The 24,286-nt window shown below is 40.9% G+C and overlaps 1 protein-coding gene and 1 pseudogene across 3 annotated transcripts; both read right to left on the reverse strand.

Annotated features, from left to right (window-relative positions):
- Nucleotides 1-606: 606 nt before the first annotated feature.
- Nucleotides 607-2,199, reverse strand: LOC139752257 (2-hydroxyacyl-CoA lyase 1 pseudogene; annotated as a pseudogene).
- A 2,369-nt stretch (nt 2,200-4,568) lies between these two features.
- LOC139752043 (Y+L amino acid transporter 2-like) lies at nt 4,569-23,263 on the reverse strand. Of its 3 annotated transcripts, none has more exons than XM_071667857.1 (11): nt 23,196-23,236; nt 19,392-19,550; nt 14,906-16,157; nt 12,664-12,885; nt 12,280-12,505; nt 11,591-11,635; nt 10,664-10,787; nt 9,766-9,966; nt 9,087-9,236; nt 8,606-8,780; nt 4,569-8,060 (listed from the first exon to the last, which is right to left on the reverse strand). In XM_071667857.1, the coding sequence occupies exons 2-11, from the start codon at nt 19,413-19,415 to the stop codon at nt 7,999-8,001; spliced, it is 2,481 nt and encodes an 826-aa protein (XP_071523958.1). In that variant the 5' UTR covers nt 19,416-19,550; nt 23,196-23,236; the 3' UTR covers nt 4,569-7,998. The 3 variants fall into 3 exon arrangements, with proteins under 3 accessions (XP_071523958.1, XP_071523957.1, XP_071523959.1); XM_071667856.1 differs by having other exon boundaries at nt 19,392-19,577; nt 23,196-23,230; XM_071667858.1 differs by lacking the exon at nt 19,392-19,550 and having other exon boundaries at nt 23,196-23,263.
- Between the last annotated feature and the right edge of the window lie 1,023 nt (nt 23,264-24,286).

Here is a 24,286-nt window from a genome sequence, read left to right on the forward strand (position 1 = left end):
CATTCATTTTTTTTCTTTTCATTTCAAGCTAGAAGTTTCAGTTTTCTAAATTGTTTCTTACATTTTTCATATGTATATATATGTATGTGTGTGTGTGTGTATATGTGCGCGTGTGTGTGTATGTGTGTGTATGTGTATATATATATATATATATATATATATATATATATATATATATATATATATATATATATATATATATATATATATATATATATATATATATATATATATATATATATATATATGTATATTATCCCTGGGGATAGGGGTGAAAGAATACTTCCCACGCATTCCTCGCGTGTCGTAGAAAGCGACTAGAGGGGACGGGAGCGGGGGGCCAGAAATCCTCCCCTCCTTGTATTCTTTTAACTTTCTAAAATGGGAAACATATATATATATATATATATATATATATATATATATATATATATTTCTTTCAAACTATTCGCCATTTCCCGCGTTAGCGAGGTAGCGTTAAGAACAGAGGACTGGACCTTTAAGGGAATATTCTCACCTGGCCCCCTTCTCTGTTCCTTCTTTTGGAAAATCAAAAAAAAATGAGGGGGGGAGGATTTCCAGGCACCCGCTCCCTCCCCTTTTAGTCGCCTTCTACGACATGCAATGAATACATGGGAAGTATTCTTTCTCCCCTATCCCCACGGATAAATCCCTAATAATACTTTACAATATAATGTTATCAAATTTAGTTAAAATAAATCTGCTGCCTTCCCACAAAAGCCAAAAAGTTATGTATAAAACCAATAAGGATTCAGTCAATCCTTGTTTGTGAACACAAGGAAAAATACAAAACAATTATTCATTCACATGATGTTGATATTTTGAAATGCAAATGCAGCATATTCTTCTGACTTAAAGTTTGGAGCGTGTCAGCCAGTCAAAGTCTTGAACTTTGCGTTGAGCTCCAGGGTTGATCATCACATTAATATGTGAAGGCTTGTTTTCTTCTTCAAGAGCCTGACTAACTGCCTCTTGCAGTTCAGGGACAGACTTACAGAAGAAACCAGTTTCACTGAACATTGAAGCCATGCATTCATAGTATACAGTTGGCAGAAGTGATGTTGGTGGAGTTGCAATAGCAGCATCCATTCCATCTCTTATTTCATTGAACAATTCCTTGTCCAAACCACTGTAGATGCCATTATTGTTTGCAATGATGACTATGATGGGTAGTTTGTTGCGGTAAATTGTTTCCACTTCCATACCACTAAAACCAAAAGCAGAATCTCCTTCAACACATATGATTCGCTTGCCTGGAGCATGGTCTTGTGCCCATAAGGCTGCTGCAATGGCATAACCAAGACCAACACCCATTGTACCAAAAGTACCTGCATCCAGTCTGTGGCGTGGAAATTTGTTGAGCAAAATAGTCCGTCCAATGTCCATGGTATTGGCTCCTTCACTGACAATAATACAATCATGTGGTAACAGCTGGTGCAGGTGATGAAGTACTGCGTAGTAGTTCAAAGGTTCTGAAATATCCTGGGCCATTTTAGTACTAATGCTTTTGTTGTCCTGCACTTTCCCTTGAAGTTGAGACCACCAAGGTGAGTGTGAGGCAACAAGAGTTCCTGGTACTGCTTCTTGGAGTTGGCCACAAACTGCCCTTAAGCCACCTAGCAAAACAACACTTCCATTCACACTGTTGTGGAACTCCTCAGAACATAAATCCACATGTATAAACTTTACATCTGATGCAGATCGTGGAGGGCGACCAATATGAAGAATCCAATTCAATCTTGCTCCAAGAAGCAGAATCACATCAGCCTCCAACAATGCTTTGGTGCGAGCAGGAGCCACACACAAAGGGTGGTCATCGGGTACAACTCCTTTGCCCATTGGTGTAGGTAAGAAGGGTATACCAGTCTTTTCTAACAAACAATGGATCTGTTCTTCAGCACGGCCATAGGCAGCACCCTTTTCTACCACCACCAGAGGACGCTGAGAACCACAAAGCAGTGCAACTGCCTCCAAGACGGAGTCTGGTGATGCTAGAGATATTGGAGGTGGGGGACACTTGGGATGCTGGAAAATCAGTGACTCATCTACTCTCTCAGCTATGAGATTTCCAGGTAAATCTAGGTATGCAGCACCGGGTCGTCCATAAATTGTGCACTTAATAGCTTTTGCCACGTGGTATGGTATAGTATCAATTCTTGGAGGTCGGGCTGAGTATTTGCAACACACACACACACACACACACACACACACACACACACACACACACACATATATATATATATATATATATATATATATATTTATATATTTTTTTTTTGTCGCTGTCTCCCGCGTTTGCGAGGTAGCGCAAGGAAACAGACGAAAGAAATGGCCCAACCCACCCCCATACACATGTATATACATACGTCCACACACGCAAATATACATACCTACACAGCTTTCCATGGTTTACCCCAGACGCTTCACATGCCCTGATTCAATCCACCGACAGCACGTCAACCCCGGTATACCACATCGCTCCAATTCACTCTATTCCTTGCCCTCCTTTCACCCTCCTGCATGTTCAGGCCCCGATCACACAAAATCTTTTTCACTCCATCTTTCCACCTCCAATTTGGTCTCCCACTTCTCGTTCCCTCCACCTCCGACACATATATCCTCTTGGTCAATCTTTCCTCACTCATTCTCTCCATGTGCCCAAACCATTTCAAAACACCCTCTTCTGCTCTCTCAACCACGCTCTTTTTATTTCCACACATCTCTCTTACCCTTACGTTACTTACTCGATCAAACCACCTCACACCACACATTGTCCTCAAACATCTCATTTCCAGCACATCCACCCTCCTGCGCACAACTCTATCCATAGCCCACGCCTCGCAACCATACAACATTGTTGGAACCACTATTCCTTCAAACATACCCATTTTTGCTTTCCGAGATAATGTTCTCGACTTCCACACATTCTTCAAGGCTCCCAGGATTTTCGCCCCCTCCCCCACCCTATGATTCACTTCCGCTTCCATGGTTCCATCCGCTGCCAGATCCACTCCCAGATATCTATAACGCTTTACTTCCTCCAGATTTTCTGCATTCAAACTTACCTCCCAATTGACTATATATATATATATATATATATATATATATATATATATATATATATATATATATATATATATATATATATATATATATATATATTATTTTTCTTTTTTTATACTTTGTCGCTGTCTCCCGCGTTTGCGAGGTAGCGCAAGGAAACAGACGAAAGAAATGGCCCAACCCACCCCCATACAAATGTATATACATACGTCCACACACGCAAATATACATACCTACACAGCTTTCCATGGTTTACCCCAGACGTTTCACATGCCCCGATTCAATCCACTGACAGCACGTCAACCCCGGTATACCACATCGCTCCAATTCACTCTATTCCTTGCCCTCCTTTCACCCTCCTGCATGTTCAGGCCCCGATCACACAAAATTTTTTTCACTCCATCTTTCCACCTCCAATTTGGTCTCCCTCTTCTCCTCGTTCCCTCCACCTCCGACACATATATCCTCTTGGTCAATCTTTCCTTACTCATTCTCTCCATGTGCCCAAACCATTTCAAAACACCCTCTTCTGCTCTCTCAACCACGCTCTTTTTATTTCCACACATCTCTCCTACCCTTACGTTACTTACTCGATCAAACCACCTCACACCACACATTGTCCTCAAACATCTCATTTCCAGCACATCCATCCTCCTGCGCACAACTCTATCCATAGCCCACGCCTCGCAACCATACAACATTGTTGGAACCACTATTCCTTCAAACATACCCATTTTTGCTTTCCGAGATAATGTTCTCGACTTCCACACATTCTTCAAGGATCCCAAAATTTTCGCCCCCTCCCCCACCCTATGATCCACTTCCGCTTCCATGGTTCCATCCGCTGCCAGATCCACTCCCAGATATCTAAAACACTTCACTTCCTCCAGTTTTTCTCCATTCAAACTCACCTCCCAATTGACTTGACCCTCAACCCTACTGTACCTGATACATATATATATACATATATATATATATTTTTTTTTTTTTTTTTTTTTTTTTTTTTTTTTTTTTTTTTTTTTTTTTTATACTTTGTCGCTGTCTCCCGCGTTTGCGAGGTAGCGCAAGGAAACAGACGAAAGAAATGGCCCAACCCCCATACACACGTACATACACACGTCCACACACGCAAATATACATACCTACACAGCTTTCCATGGTTTACCCCAGACGCTTCACATGCCTTGATTCAATCCACTGACAGCACGTCAACCCCTGTATACCACATCGCTCCAATTCACTCTATATATATATATATATATATATATATATATATATATATATATATATATATATATATATATATATATATATCCTAGCTTGTGCCTGGTTTGTTATTCACACTGACTAGAGAGAACCACTGCCAGCCAAATGATTGAGCCGTGCGGAGCACCACTTTTGAGTGTCTATAAGTCAGTTTGAAAAGGCGTTCTAATATATATTTGTGTAAGAGGGAGAGGGAGAGACTGTATAATGAAACAACATTTTTGATAATCTGCTGTTTATGGTCGATCTACAAGGAAGCAGGTACAGGTAATTAGTACAAAGACCTGGTCCCTAGGAATTCTTTGACTCCATTATCAGGATCTTTGACTTTCACATTTGCATACAATACTAGATAAGTTGTATATCACAAATATGACAAAAAAACAATAGTGTACAAAACATAATACTGACCTGTTTGATTCCCCCCAAAAAGTATGAGTTGAAATGTTATTTTGTTTCGTGCTGTTATCCCACACAAAACATTTATGAACTGGCTGAACATTTATGAGATATAATACAAATGAGGATGTAGACTGAGCATGAAAATGATTTTGTTACTTGTATAGAAAGTGTCAATTGAAGGTGTTGATAAATGCAGTATTATGAAAATAGGAAAGATATCCGGTCTGAATTATAAGATTACATATACATATATATATATACAGAATTCTTCATAGTACGACTAACAAGACAGTAACATGCATAATGCAATGGGCAGGGCGGTGGTGGAGGATAAAGTACTTACAAGGTCTCAAGACGAGAGAGATTGGAACCTCGTACCATATGCGTAGTACCTTGGTAAGTCTGCCCACTCGGCTATGCTTCCCGGCCGAGCGGGTAGTTATCGTACCAAGTCACCAAGTTAATGGTACGATGTTTCAATCCTTGCTGTTGGAGGGCATTATGTGCTTTATCAATGAGGGCTTTCAAATGCACCATATATATATATATATATATATATATATATATATATATATATATATATATAGATAGATAGATAGATAGATAGATAGATAGATAGAGATGCTCTGTGGAAGGTATTAAGAATATATGGTGTGGGAAACAAGTTGTTAGAAGCAGTGAAAAGTTTTTATCGAGGATGTAAGGCATGTGTACGTGTAGGAAGAGAGGAAAGTGATTGCTTCTCAGTGAATGTAGGTTTGCGGCAGGGGTGTGTGATGTCTCCATGGTTGTTTACTTTGTTTATGGATGGGGTTGTTAGGGAGGTAAATGCAAGAGTTTTGGAAAGAGGGGCAAGTATGAAGTCTGTTGGGGATGAGAGAGCTTGGGAAGTGAGTCAGTTGTTGTTCGCTGATGATACAGCGCTGGTGGCTGATTCATGTGAGAAACTGCAGAAGCTGGTGACTGAGTTTGGTAAAGTGTGTGAAAGAAGAAAGTTAAGAGTAAATGTGAATAAGAGCAAGGTTATTAGGTACAGTACGGTTGAGGGTCAAGTCAATTGGGAGGTAAGTTTGAATGGAGAAAAACTGGAGGAAGTAAAGTGTTTTAGATATCTGGGAGTGGATCTGGCAGCGGATGGAACCATGGAAGCGGAAGTGGATCATAGGGTGGGGGAGGGGGCGAAAATTCTGGGATCCTTGAAGAATGTGTGGAAGTCGAGAACATTATCTCGGAAAGCAAAAATGGGTATGTTTAAGGAATAGTGGTTCCAACAATGTTGTGTGGTTGCGAGGCGTGGGCTATGGATAGAGTTGTGCGCAGGAGGATGGATGTGCTGGAAATGAGATGTTTGAGGACAATGTGTGGTGTGAGGTGGTTTGATCGAGTAAGTAACGTAAGGGTAAGAGAGATGTGTGGAAATAAAAAGAGCGTGGTTGAGAGAGCAGAAGAGGGTGTTTTGAAATGGTTTGGGCACATGGAGAGAATGAGTGAGGACAGATTGACCAAGAGAATATATGTGTCGGAGGTGGAGGGAACGAGGAGAAGTGGGAGACCAAATTGGAGGTGGAAAGATGGAGTGAAAAAGATTTTGTGTGATCGGGGCCTGAACATGTAGGAGGGTGAAAGGAGGGCAAGGAATAGAGTGAATTGGATCGATGTGGTATACCGGGGTTGACGTGCTGTCAGTGGATTGAATCAGGGCATGTGAAGCGTCTGGGGTAAACCATGGAAAGCTGTGTAGGTATGTATATTTGCGTGTGTGGACGTATGTATATACATGTGTATGGGGGTGGGTTGGGCCATTTCTTTCGTCTGTTTCCTTGCGCTATCTCGCAAACGCGGGAGACAGCGACAAAGCAAAAAAAAAAAAAAAAAAAAAAAAAAAAAAAAAAATATATATATATATATATATATATATATATATATATATATATATATATATATATATATATATATATATGTAATGGATAATTGTGACCCGGAGGTCCTCATACGTGAGAGAGAATGTATTTCCACACTTCCACTCTCACAGTGCGTTATCCTCCAGCAGTTATGTATGAAATATCAGGAAGTTGTCTATTCGCTTGAACATAAAAAGTAGGATAAGATGTGTCAGTGTGATTGGATTTTCATGATAGCTCCAGTGCAGTACTGTCCCCTTTCTTAATGAGTACTTGAATATGATAATCTATTGAGCTCTACATTGCACCTGCCCAAAGCATTGTCTAGGTATCACAGAGCAAAGATGTCCCTTGCCTCACTATTGGAAAATATGTCAGAACAAAGTAGAAAAAGTTATGCTGCTATTCTATGTACAACTCTGTACAAAGTTGCGAAAATACAGTGTTTAAGGTGAATAGGTGGGAGCATGGCTTAGGCACTTTATGTATCCACATTTGATAAAAGAGTAACCTGTCATTAAAAATGTTTGAGGATAATTTGTCTAACAATCACCATTACAGGAGGAATTCATATCGAAAAAGCTGTACGTAAACGCAGCAGCCATAGTTGTGCCTGGAATGAATTTCCTCAGCCACTTTCGTTACTCTGAGTTTAAAACATGTTAATACTGATTCATTCCATTCTGAGAAATACACGTCTACAACACAAAGACACACAGAACCAGGAGCTTATCTTTGTAATTCTTCTGTCTGAGCAGATAGAATAATGGCACCAATCACCATGACATGACTACAGAACAGTGGCTTTATACATCAGATTGTGGTCGGGTTCTGTTTTTGATGTAGATGATAAAATCAAATTCCACTTTTTTCCCTTTCTCCCTCACTTCATGGTGCCATCGTCAGCAAAGCGTAGATCTTTGACCGAGACAACAAAGGACAGTGAACCACTTCCAAGTCTTCTGGTGACTCCTTCCTCTACCAAAGATGATGCTGTTGCTGAGACTTGTAGGCGCATCTTATGTGTCTGATACAAATGTAGAAACTAGATGACGCCTATTTACGCGTCCATTACGTAAATTCAAAGTCACCTTATTCACAGAGTGAGAGAGAACTAACAAGGATAGAAGAAACATACCTACTATACATTATGTTAGGCGAGGGACATTTCGTATTAGAAAGACTCAATGAGGAATATATAATGCCTTACGAATATCCATCAAGGAATGTCAGTTTTCGGGTGGAGAGGCATAACGTTTGCTGACCAAAAGGATCCACAGCATTCACTCAACCCGTTTATTGTTTGTCGACGGCTGAAGTCTTCCATCCGTTCTGTTCGCTGGACTTAGTCCTCCTTCTCCTCAACAATACCTCGGAGAAGCAACTGACATGTGTAGTTCATTTTATCTGAAAGTAGATCAAGGATTATTTTGTAGCCTACCATCCAACAATGTTCTTAAAATCTGATGCTCGTTTAAAGACTTAGTTGTATACATATACATTACCTATCTTCTCTTTGGATGTTTCTACACTGTTTAATCCAACAAAAGTGTGTCCTGCGTAATCTCTCTGTCCCTTTGTATATCCGTGTCTTTGCTTGCGTATGTATGTGTGTGTGTGTGTGTGTGTGTGTGTGTGTGTGTGTGTGTGTGCACCCTTACACTAAAAATGAATAATATGTAATGCTTGAAGCTATACCGAGTTTACTGTACAGAACTGTGCACGTGGAAGAAACGACAGGGATATTGCTGTATTTGCTCTGAGGAGATTCTCATCCTCCGTGGCGCAGTGCTGTTCGTCTGCTCATATCTTCACTGGTGAGACTCCTCAGGAAGACATATCATAACAATGGCTCTGAGAATATGAGTCCTAATTCACCAATACTATATTCCACAGTTTATCATCAATGTTACAGCGTGTGGAAGTGTAGCTTCCCTCCGCCTAGTACTTACCCATGACACTGTGGAATTTCTTGGAACGCTCTCTGTGTATGGCGAAGTAGTAGACGATAAGTCCTGTGATTATGACACCGATGGCCATAGCTATCTCCACAGGCTGCTGCACCACGGGGAACACCACCAGGAACACACAGCAACACCAGAAGATCACTGGAAACACCAGCCACACCTGGAAAGATATTCAGTCATTGGATGTTGCCTGGATGGCTTCAGATTTAAAAGGACTCAAAACTAGTATTGGTTTAGAAACCGTATTTTCATCTACTTTTATATAACGATTGTGAGGTAATGGCATCAACTCCATGATACAAAATCTCCAGTCTTTAAGACTTCATGATAATACTTGTGATGAGATGGGAGAGGTCTCTATCCCAATAACCCATTTTGAAAAAAATAAATGGATAAAGTTATTTACCAAGGTAAACTTTCCAGTTGATGATTTGGATGATAGATAATGAAAAGTGAGAACCTTTACCTTAATTGGTCTGTGAAAGTCTGGCTTCTTGTAGCGCATCCAGAGTAGTCCGGTGGTGACGGCGAGAGTCGTGAGGCTGTTGGCGAAGGAGATGTAGTTGATGAGCCCACGGATCTCTGAGGTCACGAACATGAGCAGCGTGATGGAAGTCTGGAAGATGGCAAATGATGACCGTACAGTGGCAACTCTAACGGAGATAATGATGCATAAGGAGGAAGAGATGGTCTGGAAAGCAACGAAGTTAGCCTGGAAAGTAGCAAAGATGGTGTGGAAAATAAAAAGATACTCTAGAAGGGAATAGAATCGCAATACAGAAAGTAAAAGAGATTATCTGGAAGTTGGTAAAACACGGCCTCGATTATTGCAATGATATAGTCTTGAAAGCACAAAGATGGTCTGGAAAGAAAGGAAAACGATCCAGGAAGGGGAAAAAGATAGTGTGGATGGTTTTAAGTGGTAAATACAGCACAAGAGAAAATGTTTGAAATTGGATAAGAAAAGAACTTGAAGTGCACAAAGATGGTCTAAAGAATGACAACAATTACACTGAAAGTACGTATTCCTTTTAAGGATATTGATAACTATTGAACACTTTCATCATCCGTTAATGATATCAATCGAGTGAGTGACTAACATAATGAATCCAGAGGGACCTGAAGACTACATAAGCTATACTGACCATGAAGAGAATAGCAGGAACGGGAGTGTACTTGTCCACGTTGACGATGGTGAGGAACTTGGGGAGATGGCCACGCCTCGCCCCGACGAACACCATGCGGGAGTGAGTGAAGATGGCGCCGTTGACGGAGCCGATGGTGGAACAAGCCACAAACACCGGGATGATCCAGGCCATCATCCCGAACACACGGTTGCCGTAGGTCTGGCCGGCAAAATAAATTTTCAGTGTCACTTCACAGCGTTGAACAATGTTCGAGATGGTCTTTGATTTCCAGTAGAAGAGCACGAGATCGAAACACACATCACAGAAGAATCATGTACAGAAATATTCACACACACACACACACACACACACACACACACACACACACACACACACACACACACACACACACACACACACACACACACACACATAATCACCACACACACACACACACACACACACACACACACACATAATCACCACACACACACACACACACACACACACACACGCACACACACACGCTCACAGTTTCGAGAAACTCATCTGTATTTGCATCATTCTTCTACATAACTTTTTTTTTCTCAATACCTGCTCGACCTCAAAGATTATGTTTAATGAGTTATACCTAATTCTTCACTTATGTGTATGATACCTGAAATTCAGAAATATACACACGTATGTTTTAGGAACTAGGCCTCAGTGAATGAAATACCTTACAAGTTATACGGTGAGAAAAGTGTTGACATAGTTTAGGCAACACAATAAATCATTGTACAGATTCATGAAGTACGAAGCTATTTTTTGTCTTTCCTTAGAGACAAGAATTGTGCTGTAACTCTCATCAATACAATAGGGTGCAAATGCCCCCCAAGACGCGGACACGCCTGAGTACAAAAAGTGTCTCACTCACCACAGCGATGGCACTGGAGGAGAGGATCTCAGATGGCGTCAGGACGGCGAAATAGGCCACGTTAGCGAGCAGGTAGATGATGGTGACGCCGCTGATGGAGAGAATGATGGCGCGTGGCAGCGTCCTGAAGAACAAGGCAACACCACCTCAGTAACTGTCTTTCTCAGGCACTAACATGTCTTTTTATGAACGTGTGTCTATGGAGAGAATCAAGAAACAAGTGGCTGTAAATCCTGTAGAACATGGCGAAAGAGAGGTAAGATTTGAGAGCTTTTAACATGTACTGCAGCTTACATAACCCTTGTCTACATCATAGAAAAGCAAGAGAAACGACACTAAGTCAGTTTTCCTGGTATGAGATTAATAATATTCACCAATACCATCAGGCTATGCCACCAGACGGGCATTTCAAGCAAGTCCTACCAAGTATCACATTCTTTTCATGAGAGTAACAAGACGAACTGATTCCTCGTAAGTGAGACTGTTAAAAAGGAACTTCTGAGAAACTTACAAAAAAGTAATATAAAAGACCAGTGCATCCAGCGTCTCGGTAACTTCGATCGTTCCATTGAGCAACTCAAGCCACAGCTCTAATACCTGTCACCTTACATCGATGGTTTAGAGAGAGACAGAGAGAGAGAGAGAGGATGTGACAATATCATTTACTAATACTATCTGTCTGACAGCGCCGCCAGCCGGCAGTGTGAGCACTGATTTTACAACAGGGGAACCAGCTTAGCGTCGTTTCTAGATTTTCTTATAACTGTAAACGCCAGGCCTCACCGTACACCTACCCCTCAGCAGGCAAGTGAAACTCTAGCATTCCACCGGGCAGCAGAGTTGAAAGACATAAAATATCATCTACTTTACTAAGAGTTTTAACTTTAGAAATATAAACGACCATTCGAATATTTGAAGTCAACTTACTTGTGTGGATCCTTGAGCTCTTCCGTGACCATGTTGAGGTGATCCCTGTAAAAGTGGAAAGGATACTTCAACAAATGCGACGAGTTCATCAGGACTGAGAAGTTTATCAGCAGTTAGCTATTGACTGAAAGACGATAGGCACTGCGTCATCGTTCAAGATATCAAAGCAAAAAAACAAACGTGAATATTATTGAACACAGACACACACACACACACACACACACATCACAGAAATATATACTTCATGAAAACTTCTAAACATCTGTTTGGCTATTATATACATTCAAAGCACGGGCTACTTGTTTACTTTAAGAGGGCAGATTGTGTAAACAATAATAAGGTTTCCTAAGGACGAAAGAATGTAAATATCATAGCCTTATTGTTGGTGTTGTATCAGTGTAAACAGAGAAAGGAACATAGATATGACCTTCAACTGTACACCCATGAACGACACAGCCCCCCTGTGTAATGGTATATCATGACTACTGCACTGCTTTACTCTGGTGGTGGTCGCTGCATATTTCATTATACAGTTACCAAGCGCTTGTTGACGTGAGACTTAAGTAGGTGGCATTAATGTTCAAATGGCTTCACCTCCTTCTTGTATCATATTCTATTTCATGCTGTAGTCACCTTTGCTATGCAACAAAATAATTAAGTTGGCGACAGTGATGCCAATTATGAATTACCATCCATCAAAGGTGAAGAGGCTCTGGTAGAAGGCGGAGGCAACGTACGTAGCACCCCAGTTGGTCCCTTCCGTCACGTTGTTGTAGTTCTGGGTGTTGCCGGTGGCCAGGTGGTATATGCCCACCAAGATGATGGAGATAAGCGCCCCTACTTTGGCCACGGACAACACCTCCATCACCGTGGCCGCCCGCTTGACACCCGTGCAGTTGATCCATGCTAGGATACCTGCCAGGGGATGGATGGGATTATATGATGCACGGGAAGACATATGATTCATTGGTAGCGAGTCTGTCCTAGTATAACACTGTATATACACACATATGACGTTGCTGTTCTTACGAGTAATCATTTGTCATTCATTTTAGACAACAGACAAGACTCACATATAGCGGAGGCGGCGAGGAGTCTGACTGCTCCGTCTGGTGGTGCCTCACAGTCCGGGAAGAACGGCTGCAGGAAGTAGTTGGCGAACGTTAAGGAGTCGACTACCTTATTGGCTGGCTGCAGGATAAAGAGAGCCATCCAGAGGTAGATAAAGGCAGGCACGGAGCCACAGGACTCATGGAGGTAAGTGTACACCCCACCACTCTGGGGGAACATTGTTCCTGCAGAAAAAAAAGAAAGTCGTCAGAAACACTCGATCAACGCCAGCCAAGACAAACGCCATTAGCAAAGTCTTTAGTACTATTGTATAGCATATGTGCATAACCATAAACATTAAGGAAATGTTCTCTGTTACATAATGAAAAGATGTAAAACGAAATTAAGTCAGTATAAAAAGCAACAACAGAATGATGAAAATAAATGGTAATTTAAGGCATATAGATAGGATTCAGAGATCACTGATTGCAATCTGCAACGTCTTTGTGGTGTTAGAAAGATAGAAACCATGTATCTGTACAGTGTACGAGTATAATAAAAATATCTATATGTTGGCCATGTAGAACGAACAAGGTGAAAAATATGAGGATTAATTTTCTGTGTTCATTTTTAGACTGATGGAGGAGAACCACAGTCACGTCCCTCGAGAGGATAGCACCAGTGAATTGTTAAAAAAAAAAAAAAAATCCGTTAACGCTACGCACTTGCTTGAGTACCAGTGAGCAGCAGCGATATTACGCATGTTACGCATATTGATCTGCATGTTACACCCTGACGTAGATGATGTTCCGTGAGGTGCAAAAGAGAGAAGGATATAGGGAATGAATATGGCCAGACATCTAGGCACAGTGTTATTTACGTGCATCAGCTAAAGAGCTCACGGCTGAGTTGAATTTTACCTTATGGGTTTATAGTCAACTATAAGCACAAAAAAGTGATGAATTCCGTGATTCTTGTCAAGGTTAGATTTCAATAAGTGCTGTGATAGTTGGGTGACAATGCTTCGCGTATTCAGTAGTTTATGACTGTATTCATGATATTTGTCAAAACCTCAACTTAGAAGATACATGTTCGAGATGCCTCTTGTGATTTACTTGTCGATATATGGAAGAAATTTTCTGTGTTATCGACTCCAATTAAGTGGCAAATTGTTGTGGCCTTAACTTCACCATCTGGTGCTCTCGAACGTAAGGTTTTGTGAAAAGTGCATTGCTAAGAAATTCTGTTTCAGAATGTTCTTGATGAGACCAGGTACCCCTGCATGAAAGGGGACTCCCTTCTTAACACCCCCCTCAGTGCAAATTGAATGTATTTTGTCACAGCTATACTCATCTTTGTACCCCGAACAATGCTTGGCACGGTGACCCTTCGCCTAATGGCCTCTGTGGTGTCCTCTCTGCAGTGACATTTAGAGAATGTGATGTTATTGAATATGGCAGCCCAGTGTACCAGCCATAACGAGGCAGTAGTCTGACATTGACTACTATTTCTTGTCGTAGTGATTTCCTTCACTAATTTCACCGAGTTTCCTTAGCAGTTATTAGCTGTTTTGAATAACGGTTCCTTTATCATCTTTACATAAGTTCACAGCTTGTCTAAACCAAACCCTGGAACTAGCTTCACACTGCCAGATAAAGATAGGCTTGAGGGAGTCTCACGAGAGCCCCTCTTGTGGATATTGCGCAGTTAAACGTTAGTTATTCGTTTCCGTCTAGACACATGCTTAGGACATGAAGTGCTTGCATGTAATTCTAGTCTCTTGCATGGTTAGATTCATGCCACTCATGGAAATGGCCATACACCTCAGGAAGGTGCTTTAAAGACATGAGTATGTAACATCGTGTGTCAGTGTAGACCTAGCTAGAGAATCTTGTTTAAATCTTAGGGAATCTCCATTACCATTATTAACATTAGTATCCTCGTTATCAACATATCATTCCAGTCTCATTGTTTGACTATCTGTAGACAAGATGTTACCTACTAACAGAGGAATTAGATTCGATGGTATTTTAGGAATAATTTCCTGATCGTAATTGGCCAATGTCTGAATTAGCGTTCGGCATTAGTTCACAAATTAAATTCATGGTGGGGGATCACAAATTCATCACAAAAAATGTCACGAATTATACCACTTTCTGTTAGTCATCACTAGTAATCAATGGCTGGAAAATGGTCTTCAACATGAGGTACCACACATGACAGGTAATGACGTGTACGTATATTAAGGTTTACCATATTACTTACCAAGCTCAGCGTAGCAGATGGCGCCCACCAGGGTCATGAGGCCGGAGGAGAGCCACACAGCCAGGGACATACTAATGCTCCCGCTGTATATCAGCACGCCCTTGGGTGACACGAAGATGCCAGACCCGATGATGCAGCCAACGATGAAACTGATCCCGCCGAACAGACCAAGCTCCTTCTTAAGACGCACCTTTTCCTCGTCTTTTGAGTTGGGATCGTCCTTAGTGACAGGAGCTGTTGTATTTCCATCTTCGACTTTGGCTGGATCCTGAGAACTTGACAGCCTTTCGTCTGGTACTGCTTTTGTCTTACGTTGCACGACGAAAGATTCAGCCCCACGTTCAACGGGTAGACTCGATGTCTTCTGCTGGAATTGACTTTGTGTTTCTTCATGTACCATTACAACAGGTGTGGTTTTAGCCCCTAATTTACTGGAGTGGATATGAGATTCGACCTCAGATGAGACAGCTACAGATGGTACATCGTGATGCAGGCGACCAGGTTTATCTTCCTGTGTCATTTCATCAGATGCAACTTCCTCCCGTAATTCATTGGGATCAGCATGAGATTCTACATCTGATGAGAGAGAGACAGAGGAGTCCTCATGTTGCAAATGACCAAGGGTATCCTCTCGTGTCAGGTCGTCAGGTGTGGTCTCTGCCCGCTGGTTGCTGGGTAGTACAGGCGGCTCTGCTTCCAATGACAAAGAAACGTTCAGTGTCTCACATGACGCACCAGCAGGCAGCGTGGGCAATTCTATACTGCCGGATGAAGACGAGTTCTCTGATGTCGCTTGGAGACATTCGTTTCCGTAAGACCTGTCTGCATTAGTGGTACATCCCTCACTGTCGTCCGATGTGTAACTAGCAATGTCCTCAATTGATGTCCCGTAGGCTAAGTCTTCGAGGGACTCGCAGGCATTGTTGCTTTTGGTCGAATCGCAGCTAACCGCAAGACCTTTGACAGGCGTATCCACGGACATATCCACGGACATATCCTCAACCGACGTACAATAAGCCATATCTTCCAGAGACATGCCATAATTTATATATCCTTTAGAGATATCGCTCTCAGCAGCCTTCTCGATGGACATTTTTTCATGGTTCGTCTCGGTTTGACCTGTGTCACCCTTGTAATCTACAGGATCGGTCGTCTGTAGGGCTGACATGGTCTCAGTTTCTAAAACGTGCACTTCAGAGCGGCGAACAATTCTCTTGGTGTCCAGCGACGTCCGGGACTGGAAGAATTGAGGCTGTAAGATCAGAGAGTTCTTGTCAGTTCAGTATCACCAATCAGATAATGTATAAAAACTTTGTTACTATCACTATGTGATGGATTTGATGGCCAGTGACGTATAAAGGTCACTGAGACAGGCAGAAGAGTAATGTGTGAGGCAGGATAAGAGATATATAAACAATAAAAAGTACATAGAATGTAGCAAAACGTATTTGCAGAGGGAGAAAGATGATGTCTCTAATAATGCAAATTCGTATTTTGTTAAACATAGGTATAATGAAACACACAAGCACCATGATTCTACTTTTCTAAGAAATATACCGGACTGAATCATGGTATAGGAAGCAGCCAGGGGAGACCACGGAAAGATGTGTGGGGCCTGGTTGTGGATAGGGGTGCGTTACAAATGAAAACTAGAGAATGGCTGTTCATGGCGCTACCTAGATTATATATATATATATATATATATATATATATATATATATATATATATATATATATATATATATATATATATATAGTTTTTTTATACTATTCGCCATTTCCCGCGTTAGCGAGGTAGCGTTAGGAACAGAGGACTGAGCCTTTGAGGGAAATCCTCACTTGGCGCCCTTCTCTGTTCCTTCTTTTGGAAAATTTAAAATGAGAGGGGAGGATTTCCAGCCCCCCGCTCCCTCCCCTTTTAGTAGCCTTCTACGACACGCAAAGAATACGTGGGAAGTATTCTTTCTCCCCTATCCCCAGGGATGATATATATATGTATATATATATATATATATATATATATATATATATATATATATATATATATATATATATATATATATATTTTTTTTTTTTTTTCTTTCTTTCAAACTATTCGCCATTTCCCGCATTAGCGAGGTAGCGTTAAGAACAGATGACTGGGCCTTTGAGGGACTACCCTCACCTGGCCCAATTCTCTGTTCCTTCTTTTGGAAAAAAAAAAAAAAAAAAAAAAAAAAAAAAAGGACTGGGCCTTTTTTTGAATATCCTCACCTGGCCCCCTCTGTTCCTTCTTTTGGAAAATTTAAAAAAAAAGAGAGGGGAGGATTTCCAGCCCCCCGCTCCCTCCCCTTTTAGTCGCCTTCTACGACACGCAGGGAAAACGTGGGAAGTATTCTTAATCCCCTATCCCCAGGGATAATATATATATATATATATATATATATATATATATATATATATATATATATATATATATATATATATATATATATAGTGATGGGTGATTTGAATGCAAAGGTGAATAATGTGGCAGTTGAGGGAATAATTGATGTACATGGGGGTGTTCAATGTTGTAAATGGAAATGGTGAAGAGCTTGTAGATTTATGTGCTGAAAAAGGACTGGTGATTGGGTATACCTGGTTTAAAAAGAGAGATATACATAAGTATACGTATATAAGTAGGAGAGATAGCCAGAGAGCGTTACTGGATCACGTGTTAATTGATAGGCGCGCGAAAGAGAGACTTTTGGATGTTAATGTGCCTAGCGGTAGCATTCCCGCTTGTAGCACAGGGGTCCCGGGTTAGATCTTGGCTGTTGGAGGTTTGTATGTTCACAACATAAGTCAAGAGTTCAGTCCTTCTCAGGTTGTCGGCGTGGGCCAGGAATAGCATAATGTTGGCACAGTGAAGCCTTGGCGATGCTGCTCGCCAGGTTAGCTAGTACACCACAAAGCTTCAAGCAAGTGAGCATCCGCATGAAATATATATTATCATCGTAATCATTGTTACTATAATCATATATATATATATATATATATATATATATATATATATATATATATATATATATATATATATATATATATATATATATATATATTCCCTGGGGGTAGGGGAGAAAGAATACTTCCCACGTATTCCCTACGTGTCGTAGAAGGCGACTAAAAGGGAAGGGAGCGGGGGGCTGGAAATCCTCCCCTCTCGTTTTTTTTTTTTTTTTTTTTTAATTTTCCAAAAGAAGTAACAGAGAAGAGGTCCAGGTGAGGATATTCCCTCAAAGGCCCAGTCCTCTGTTCTTAACGCTACCTCGCTATCGCGGGAAATAGCGAATAGTATGAAAAAAAAAAAAAAAAAAAAAAAATATATATATATATATATATATATATATATATATATATATATATATATATATATATATATATATATATATATATGTATATATATATACATATTCGATAACATGCAATCGAATACCCTTGTGTGTCACATCTATGAGTAATGGATGGTATGGCGATGGGCAACCTTCTTTCACCAGTATTAAGTAATCTTCACATGGAATTCTCTGAAACAAAATTACTAAGGGTTATCTTACCCTCTATGGAAATTTGGTTTAGGTATGTAGATAATGTTCTTTGTGTCTGGTCAACAAATGAAAGCTTTTAGACATTTCTCCATTTACTTAACAATTTAGTATCTTTTATCAACGCAACTGTAGAAGTGGAAAATAATTGTATATCACCATTTTTAAGTTGCATGAACCATAAGAATAGAAACATGTTTAAGTCTAGCATATACAGAAAACCCACCAATGTTTGTTGATATATTCATTATTACTCAGCTCAACATGACAGAGTTAGATATCATCATTGCAGTCGATGTTCTTTAGGGCAATATGTATATTCAGTTCGGAATTTATTGATGATGAGTTTGAGAAGATATATTCTATTGGATCCAAAGAAGCAAGATGTGCAAATTGTATATGCGAACTGTAGAGGAAGTGGAAAACCTATCTTTTAAAAAGTGCCAGGTCATAGTTATTGCAAAAGATATGAGTGAGTTGAGTTCCAAAGCTTCGAGATGTATGGAAAGAAACGACGCCCAACCTTGAGTTGCCAACGGCCATATACATGTATGCAGATACAATGTATTCAATCAAATGCCTGAATTAGCGGTATTTTTTTCGACAAAATGCCTGATTTTCATATTCATGCGAGACTTCTTCGGTAGCAGAATCTTCCCAGAATACTGACCACCTCTTTTGTATATACATTTACGAATTTAAAGAGAATGATCAACAACCAAACCCCCGAACTGTCTTCTCGATACACCAGTGTTTGAGGAGAGGTTAAGAATATCTACAATTATCGCAAAAGTGCAGGGTAAGGAAAGATGTAACTGACAGACACTAAGAGTGTAAACACTTGTTTACAGCACCATATGGTAGTTTGATTGTGAAGGACCGCCTTGAGCTCCGTTACCCAACCCTGCCCGCCTACAGCTTACCTGTGTGTTTTTCAGGCTGGTCATGAGCTAGAGTTGCTGGTTGTCAGTGGCGGTGGACTGCACGTGAAATGACTTGTTTTGAGCGTTGCCTGACCTCATACTGTGCCGTGTTAGTGCTGTTTTCTAGCAATATCCTCTGTAGAAATTACTGCAAAGTCCCTGTACAAGTTTTTAAGAATAACAGTTCTGAAGAAGAAAAGCTTGATGTAGCCAACAACAAAATATGACGAGTATGAAATAGCAGTCAAACAGTTCAAGAGTCACCAGTTGATTACTGTTACGATGAAAGGTAAGCCATTTTAAATTTTGTACATTACGGAGAGTACGCTATAGTGCTATGAAGCTCTGTACATTTGTCATTGATTAATTTTGTTTTTTGCCGCAGTTGCGGCTAATCTATTGTGCGCTCCTACCCAACCAGTGGGTGGTGGCGCAAAAGAGGATGCAGGGTGCACAAAAGGTCCAGGGAGTGAGGGGCCTCACTGAATAAAATACATGATAGGTTACATAGTGAGGAAAGTGTTATTATGGGTTGGGTAACACAATTAGTGATTTGGCAAATTACATGGAAAGTGATGTTTACAACAGTGATTAGATTACGTATGTAGGTAGAGAAGAAACGAACTATTTACATAAGCAAAATTATAATACTTTTCAAGTATCCGAGGCAGAATATTATTATGGATGAAATGTTTGTGCACATATCTTGTAATATTTGGCAGGCATCGTCTCTGAACTCTCTGATTTTATAACAGTCGAGTAAGTAATGCATTACTTTGTAGGCAAAGTTTACATTTGCTCTTCATTGTCAACAGCTACAGCTTTAAGTGCTCTATGCCTCTCTATATACCGTGGTTAAGGCTCGTTACAACAGCTCTAAGTTTTGGTACTTCTAATCTAAGATACCGGTGCCTTTTAACATAATCAGTCTGGGACCCATTGCTTAACCGAATCTCTCTGATGAACCCCCCCAACTACCCCACATCTCTTTTAGACGGATGTCTGTTGAGGAGTTTGGTCATGTCAGCAGATATGACAAGACCTAACCTTTCGCAGGTATCTGATACGCGATTGAGTATAGTGAGTGTATTGTTATACCCGGAGGTGTTAATCATGATATCGGCGTAACTGAGTATATGGTGTTCGGTATTCGTGACATCGACTGCAGAAAGGCATTAACTGGAACAATGAACATGGTAGGGCTAGGTACACCGCCCTGCGGAGTACCAATTTCAAACTCTTTGATTTCACTTTTGTGTCCCTGAAATAGAACATATGACTTTCTGTTAGACAGGCAACCAGAGATTCACCGCAAAAGCTAGCCCCCCTATATCCATTCTAGCAAGTTCATACCAGGTTACGTGACGATTGGCTATATCAAAAGCATCTTTAAGGTCAAGGAAGGTGGTGCAATTGCGCTTTGTTTGAAGAGTTAAAAAGGTGGTCATGCAGTGATGCACACTCTTTTTGTGCATAAAACCATATAGTTTGAGAAACAAATGCTCTCTAGTTCTGTGCAGAAGACGACTGAGTACCATCCTTTCGAATGTTTTACATAACTTATCAAGTTGGTTGGTCATATGGAACTAAAGTTATCAGCTTGGTTGGATTTGGGTATTGGAATGATAACGCTATTCGTCCAGGGGGTGCGTAGAACCCATGTCATAACTCATGTAGTGCATTGCAAGAAGAGGATTCTCAGGTACGTTGCGTGACGCGGAGCCGTAAGATTTGATGGGTGATACCATCTGGGGACGTAGCTTTGCTTTTAGTCAGCGCTGCGTCAAGTTCAAATTCAATGAATAGGATATTGCAGTCATCATGCCACTTGTTCACAATGAAGTGGGTTAGTTTTCTCTGTATTCATGTCTGAGATTAGCTTAACCTGCATCTCAGACGGTGGATTTGCAAGACTAGACGTGGAGGCCTAGGCATTCATTAGCTCGTTGGCTCTTTGCAAAGGGTTTGAACGGGAGACTTGACTGGTTTTACGACCGTTAATTTTGTTAATAAATTCCACGCCCTACTAATAGGTGTTTGCATGTTCAGTCCATTAATAAATGTTTCCCCGTTAGATTGTCTAAAGTCAATCATACGCCGGCGGGCAGGTGCTAGGGCATTTTGGAATAATTCCAGCACCTCGGGTGTTCGTGATCGCCGGTAAGCTAGTCCGATTCTCCTAGCGAGATATTTATAGTTCTTAAGTTGTGACGTCTGTGTGGGTTAGGCTGGGATGCGTTCATAGGTTTCCTAATCCGTCTAGGTGGTGCTGAGTATTGTTAGATAGTTTCCACGAAGTCATCATGAAACTCCTCCACAGTGTGGTAGAACTCATACCAACCGGTCGTACGAGAAATAGATTTCCGACGCTGATCATCAGGGACTTTCGGCCGTTTTCGTTTGAACTCACCCCCTTAGGGAGGATAGTATGAGAGATGTTAATACTGGTTTGCCTAGTCATGATCACATATCATGAAAAACACTAGAAGAATATGCAGTATGCGAGATGTTGCACACTACACATAGATCAAGGATCCCACCATGGACATGAATTGGCTCTAGGTTCCCTACCAGCTGTACATTATCATGTGTCTTCAAGTGTCAACAGCTGTTGCCCATTCGGATTGGTATGGTTGGAATTAACAATTATATTATGTCTAGCAGTAAAATTCCCTATCATCAAGGTTGTTTCTGACTGGATTGAATTAAGCAGAGAGGAGGAGCGTATAGGGGAGAGAGAGAGAGAGAGAGAGAGAGAGAGAGAGAGAGAGAGAGAGAGAGAGAGAGAGAGAGAGAGAAAGAGAGAGAGAGAGAGAGAGAGAGAGAGAGAGAGAGAGAGAGAGAGAGAGAGAGAGAGAGAGAGAGGAGTTCATAAAAGAGAACGTTTGACCGGTAGATGATGATAGGAAAAATCTGATATCAAATGAGATTAAAAACAGCTGAAGGAGAGCTAATAAAACAAAGTCAGAAAACCATAAGAAATTCATACAAGATTCTCAGAGAAGTAGAAAATTTCAGCCACTGTTTTGCTGCCGATTCCTCATGTGGGCAGTGGAGGAGATACAAGAAATTTGCACTTGTGATTACTAAATCATAGAAAAAAGTTACAGACGCGATATGAAGGTTAGAGTTCTTAATGGTCACTATTCGCGCACTCAGTTTCAAATTTGTGGCAATCGTTCTCTCATTTAACACCGTGTATCCTCAGACAAGCAGCAAAACTGGCTTGACCGAAGGGTATTCAAAACGCAGCTACGCCTCAGAGCGTAAATCTTTTTTGTTCAAAATGCCTTTTTAAGTAAACCAGCCACATATATGTGATAGCTATATCCGAGACAGAACTTTAAAAAACTAATAGAATCTGTGTAATACATTTTTGCAATATTTCTTACCTTTGAAATGTTTAGCTTACCCATAATTTCAAGGTCTGTTTTGTGCATTTTTTCTTTTGGTTTGTATAAAGGTCCTGAGTTTTCTCAGGATCTTTCTAAAGAATCCTGCATCTCAAAGCCGCCTTACTTCCAGTAAAATGAAAATGTAGACTTCGTTGAAGTGGGAGGCTCTTTGACGAGGATGTATCACAATCATTTAGCCTCGCCAATGTGACTAATCGCAGTGTGATAGTGTAGGTTCATCTTTTCTAAGTTAAACCCACTCTCGGATATGCTTCTTAAACTCTCTTTTGATATCAACCAAATATCACAAAATCACTAAAGCAGCTGTGTTAATGTTGTTGTTAATTGTTATCTCTGTATCACTAAAACTTCACGTACACCAGAGTGGAGCGAGCCGAGCGACACATACCTGACTATGTTCGTGACTCGCGACGACAATCCTTGTGCAAGGCAGGTCTTGCTCTCGTCTTTAAATTCACCCGCCTCTGACTGCGCTGCCAGACGCATGAAACCCTGGCACCCTTTTATTTTCATTCTTCCTCCTACATGACAAAAGCGTAGCTCCTAGGTTTTATGTTGGCTGAGGCTGTTTATATGGTTTCAGTGGAATATTTGCATTCACATACAGATATCTATATGAGTACTATAATTATCGACAGGGAAACAAATGCGGAGTGCGTAAGAGCGACATCTTCAACTCGGGAACCTCCACTTAAAACATTCTCTGGTTGCTTTCGTTAGAATTTTCCTTGTTCAGGTTCACCTTCAGTACATCGACCCTGTCGCTGGAAGCCAGATGAATCTGTGAGATTGAGGGACAAAGTGGCAGTCTGAATTTCCCATTAGTTATAGAATAACGACAAATGTGTCGTGTGTGACTGTACGTGTGTTTGGAGAATAACTGTGAGCCTTGTTTTAAGAGTATTACTCTATTCTGACGCGTATCCAGGAGGAAGTGAGATTGACTGAGCGACCCCTTCTCACAACTCACCCACCACACACACACACACACACACACACACACTTGACAAGAATTGTATACCTAATTTGATAAATAATAACTCGGTGTCATTGAAAGCTTCGGGAATAACTAACTTTTCGTTGCAAACTCAGCAGACGATAACCTTCAAACTAATTATATGGACGACGTGTGACAGGTCGTTAAACGAAAAAGGACTTCCATCACGACAGCCTTCCTATGGCATCCGCGTTACGGATCGGTCTTCGTAAGTAACTAAAAACAGGCTTAGGCATTAGTCAAGCACTGCTATTCATGGTGCGGACGCACTGATACCCCTTGTTACCGTAAGTTTTATAACAGCTATATTACTTCTTCACCTCGGGTCACACACACACACACACACACACACACTATGTACAGCGCGGACTCGTGCTGACGCTTACAACAACACAACTCGGCAATATTGTCGTATTTCGCATCCTGCCTGGACCGCACGTCATTATGCGTCAACACGCGTTTCCATTCCGAAATATGACGAA

Source organism: Panulirus ornatus, chromosome 12, assembly GCF_036320965.1.
Source record: "Panulirus ornatus isolate Po-2019 chromosome 12, ASM3632096v1, whole genome shotgun sequence".
Classification (NCBI taxonomy): domain Eukaryota; kingdom Metazoa; phylum Arthropoda; class Malacostraca; order Decapoda; family Palinuridae; genus Panulirus; species Panulirus ornatus.

Coding starts and splice junctions, on each gene's coding strand:
- LOC139752043 (XM_071667857.1), bottom strand. CDS start 19,415: ATGACCAGCCTGAAAAACACACAG. Junction 12,886..14,905: donor CATCTGCTACGCTGAGCTTG/GTAAGTAATATG, acceptor TTTTTTCTGCAG/GAACAATGTTCCCCCAGAGT. Junction 12,506..12,663: donor CCTCGCCGCCTCCGCTATAT/GTGAGTCTTGTC, acceptor ATCCCCTGGCAG/GTATCCTAGCATGGATCAAC.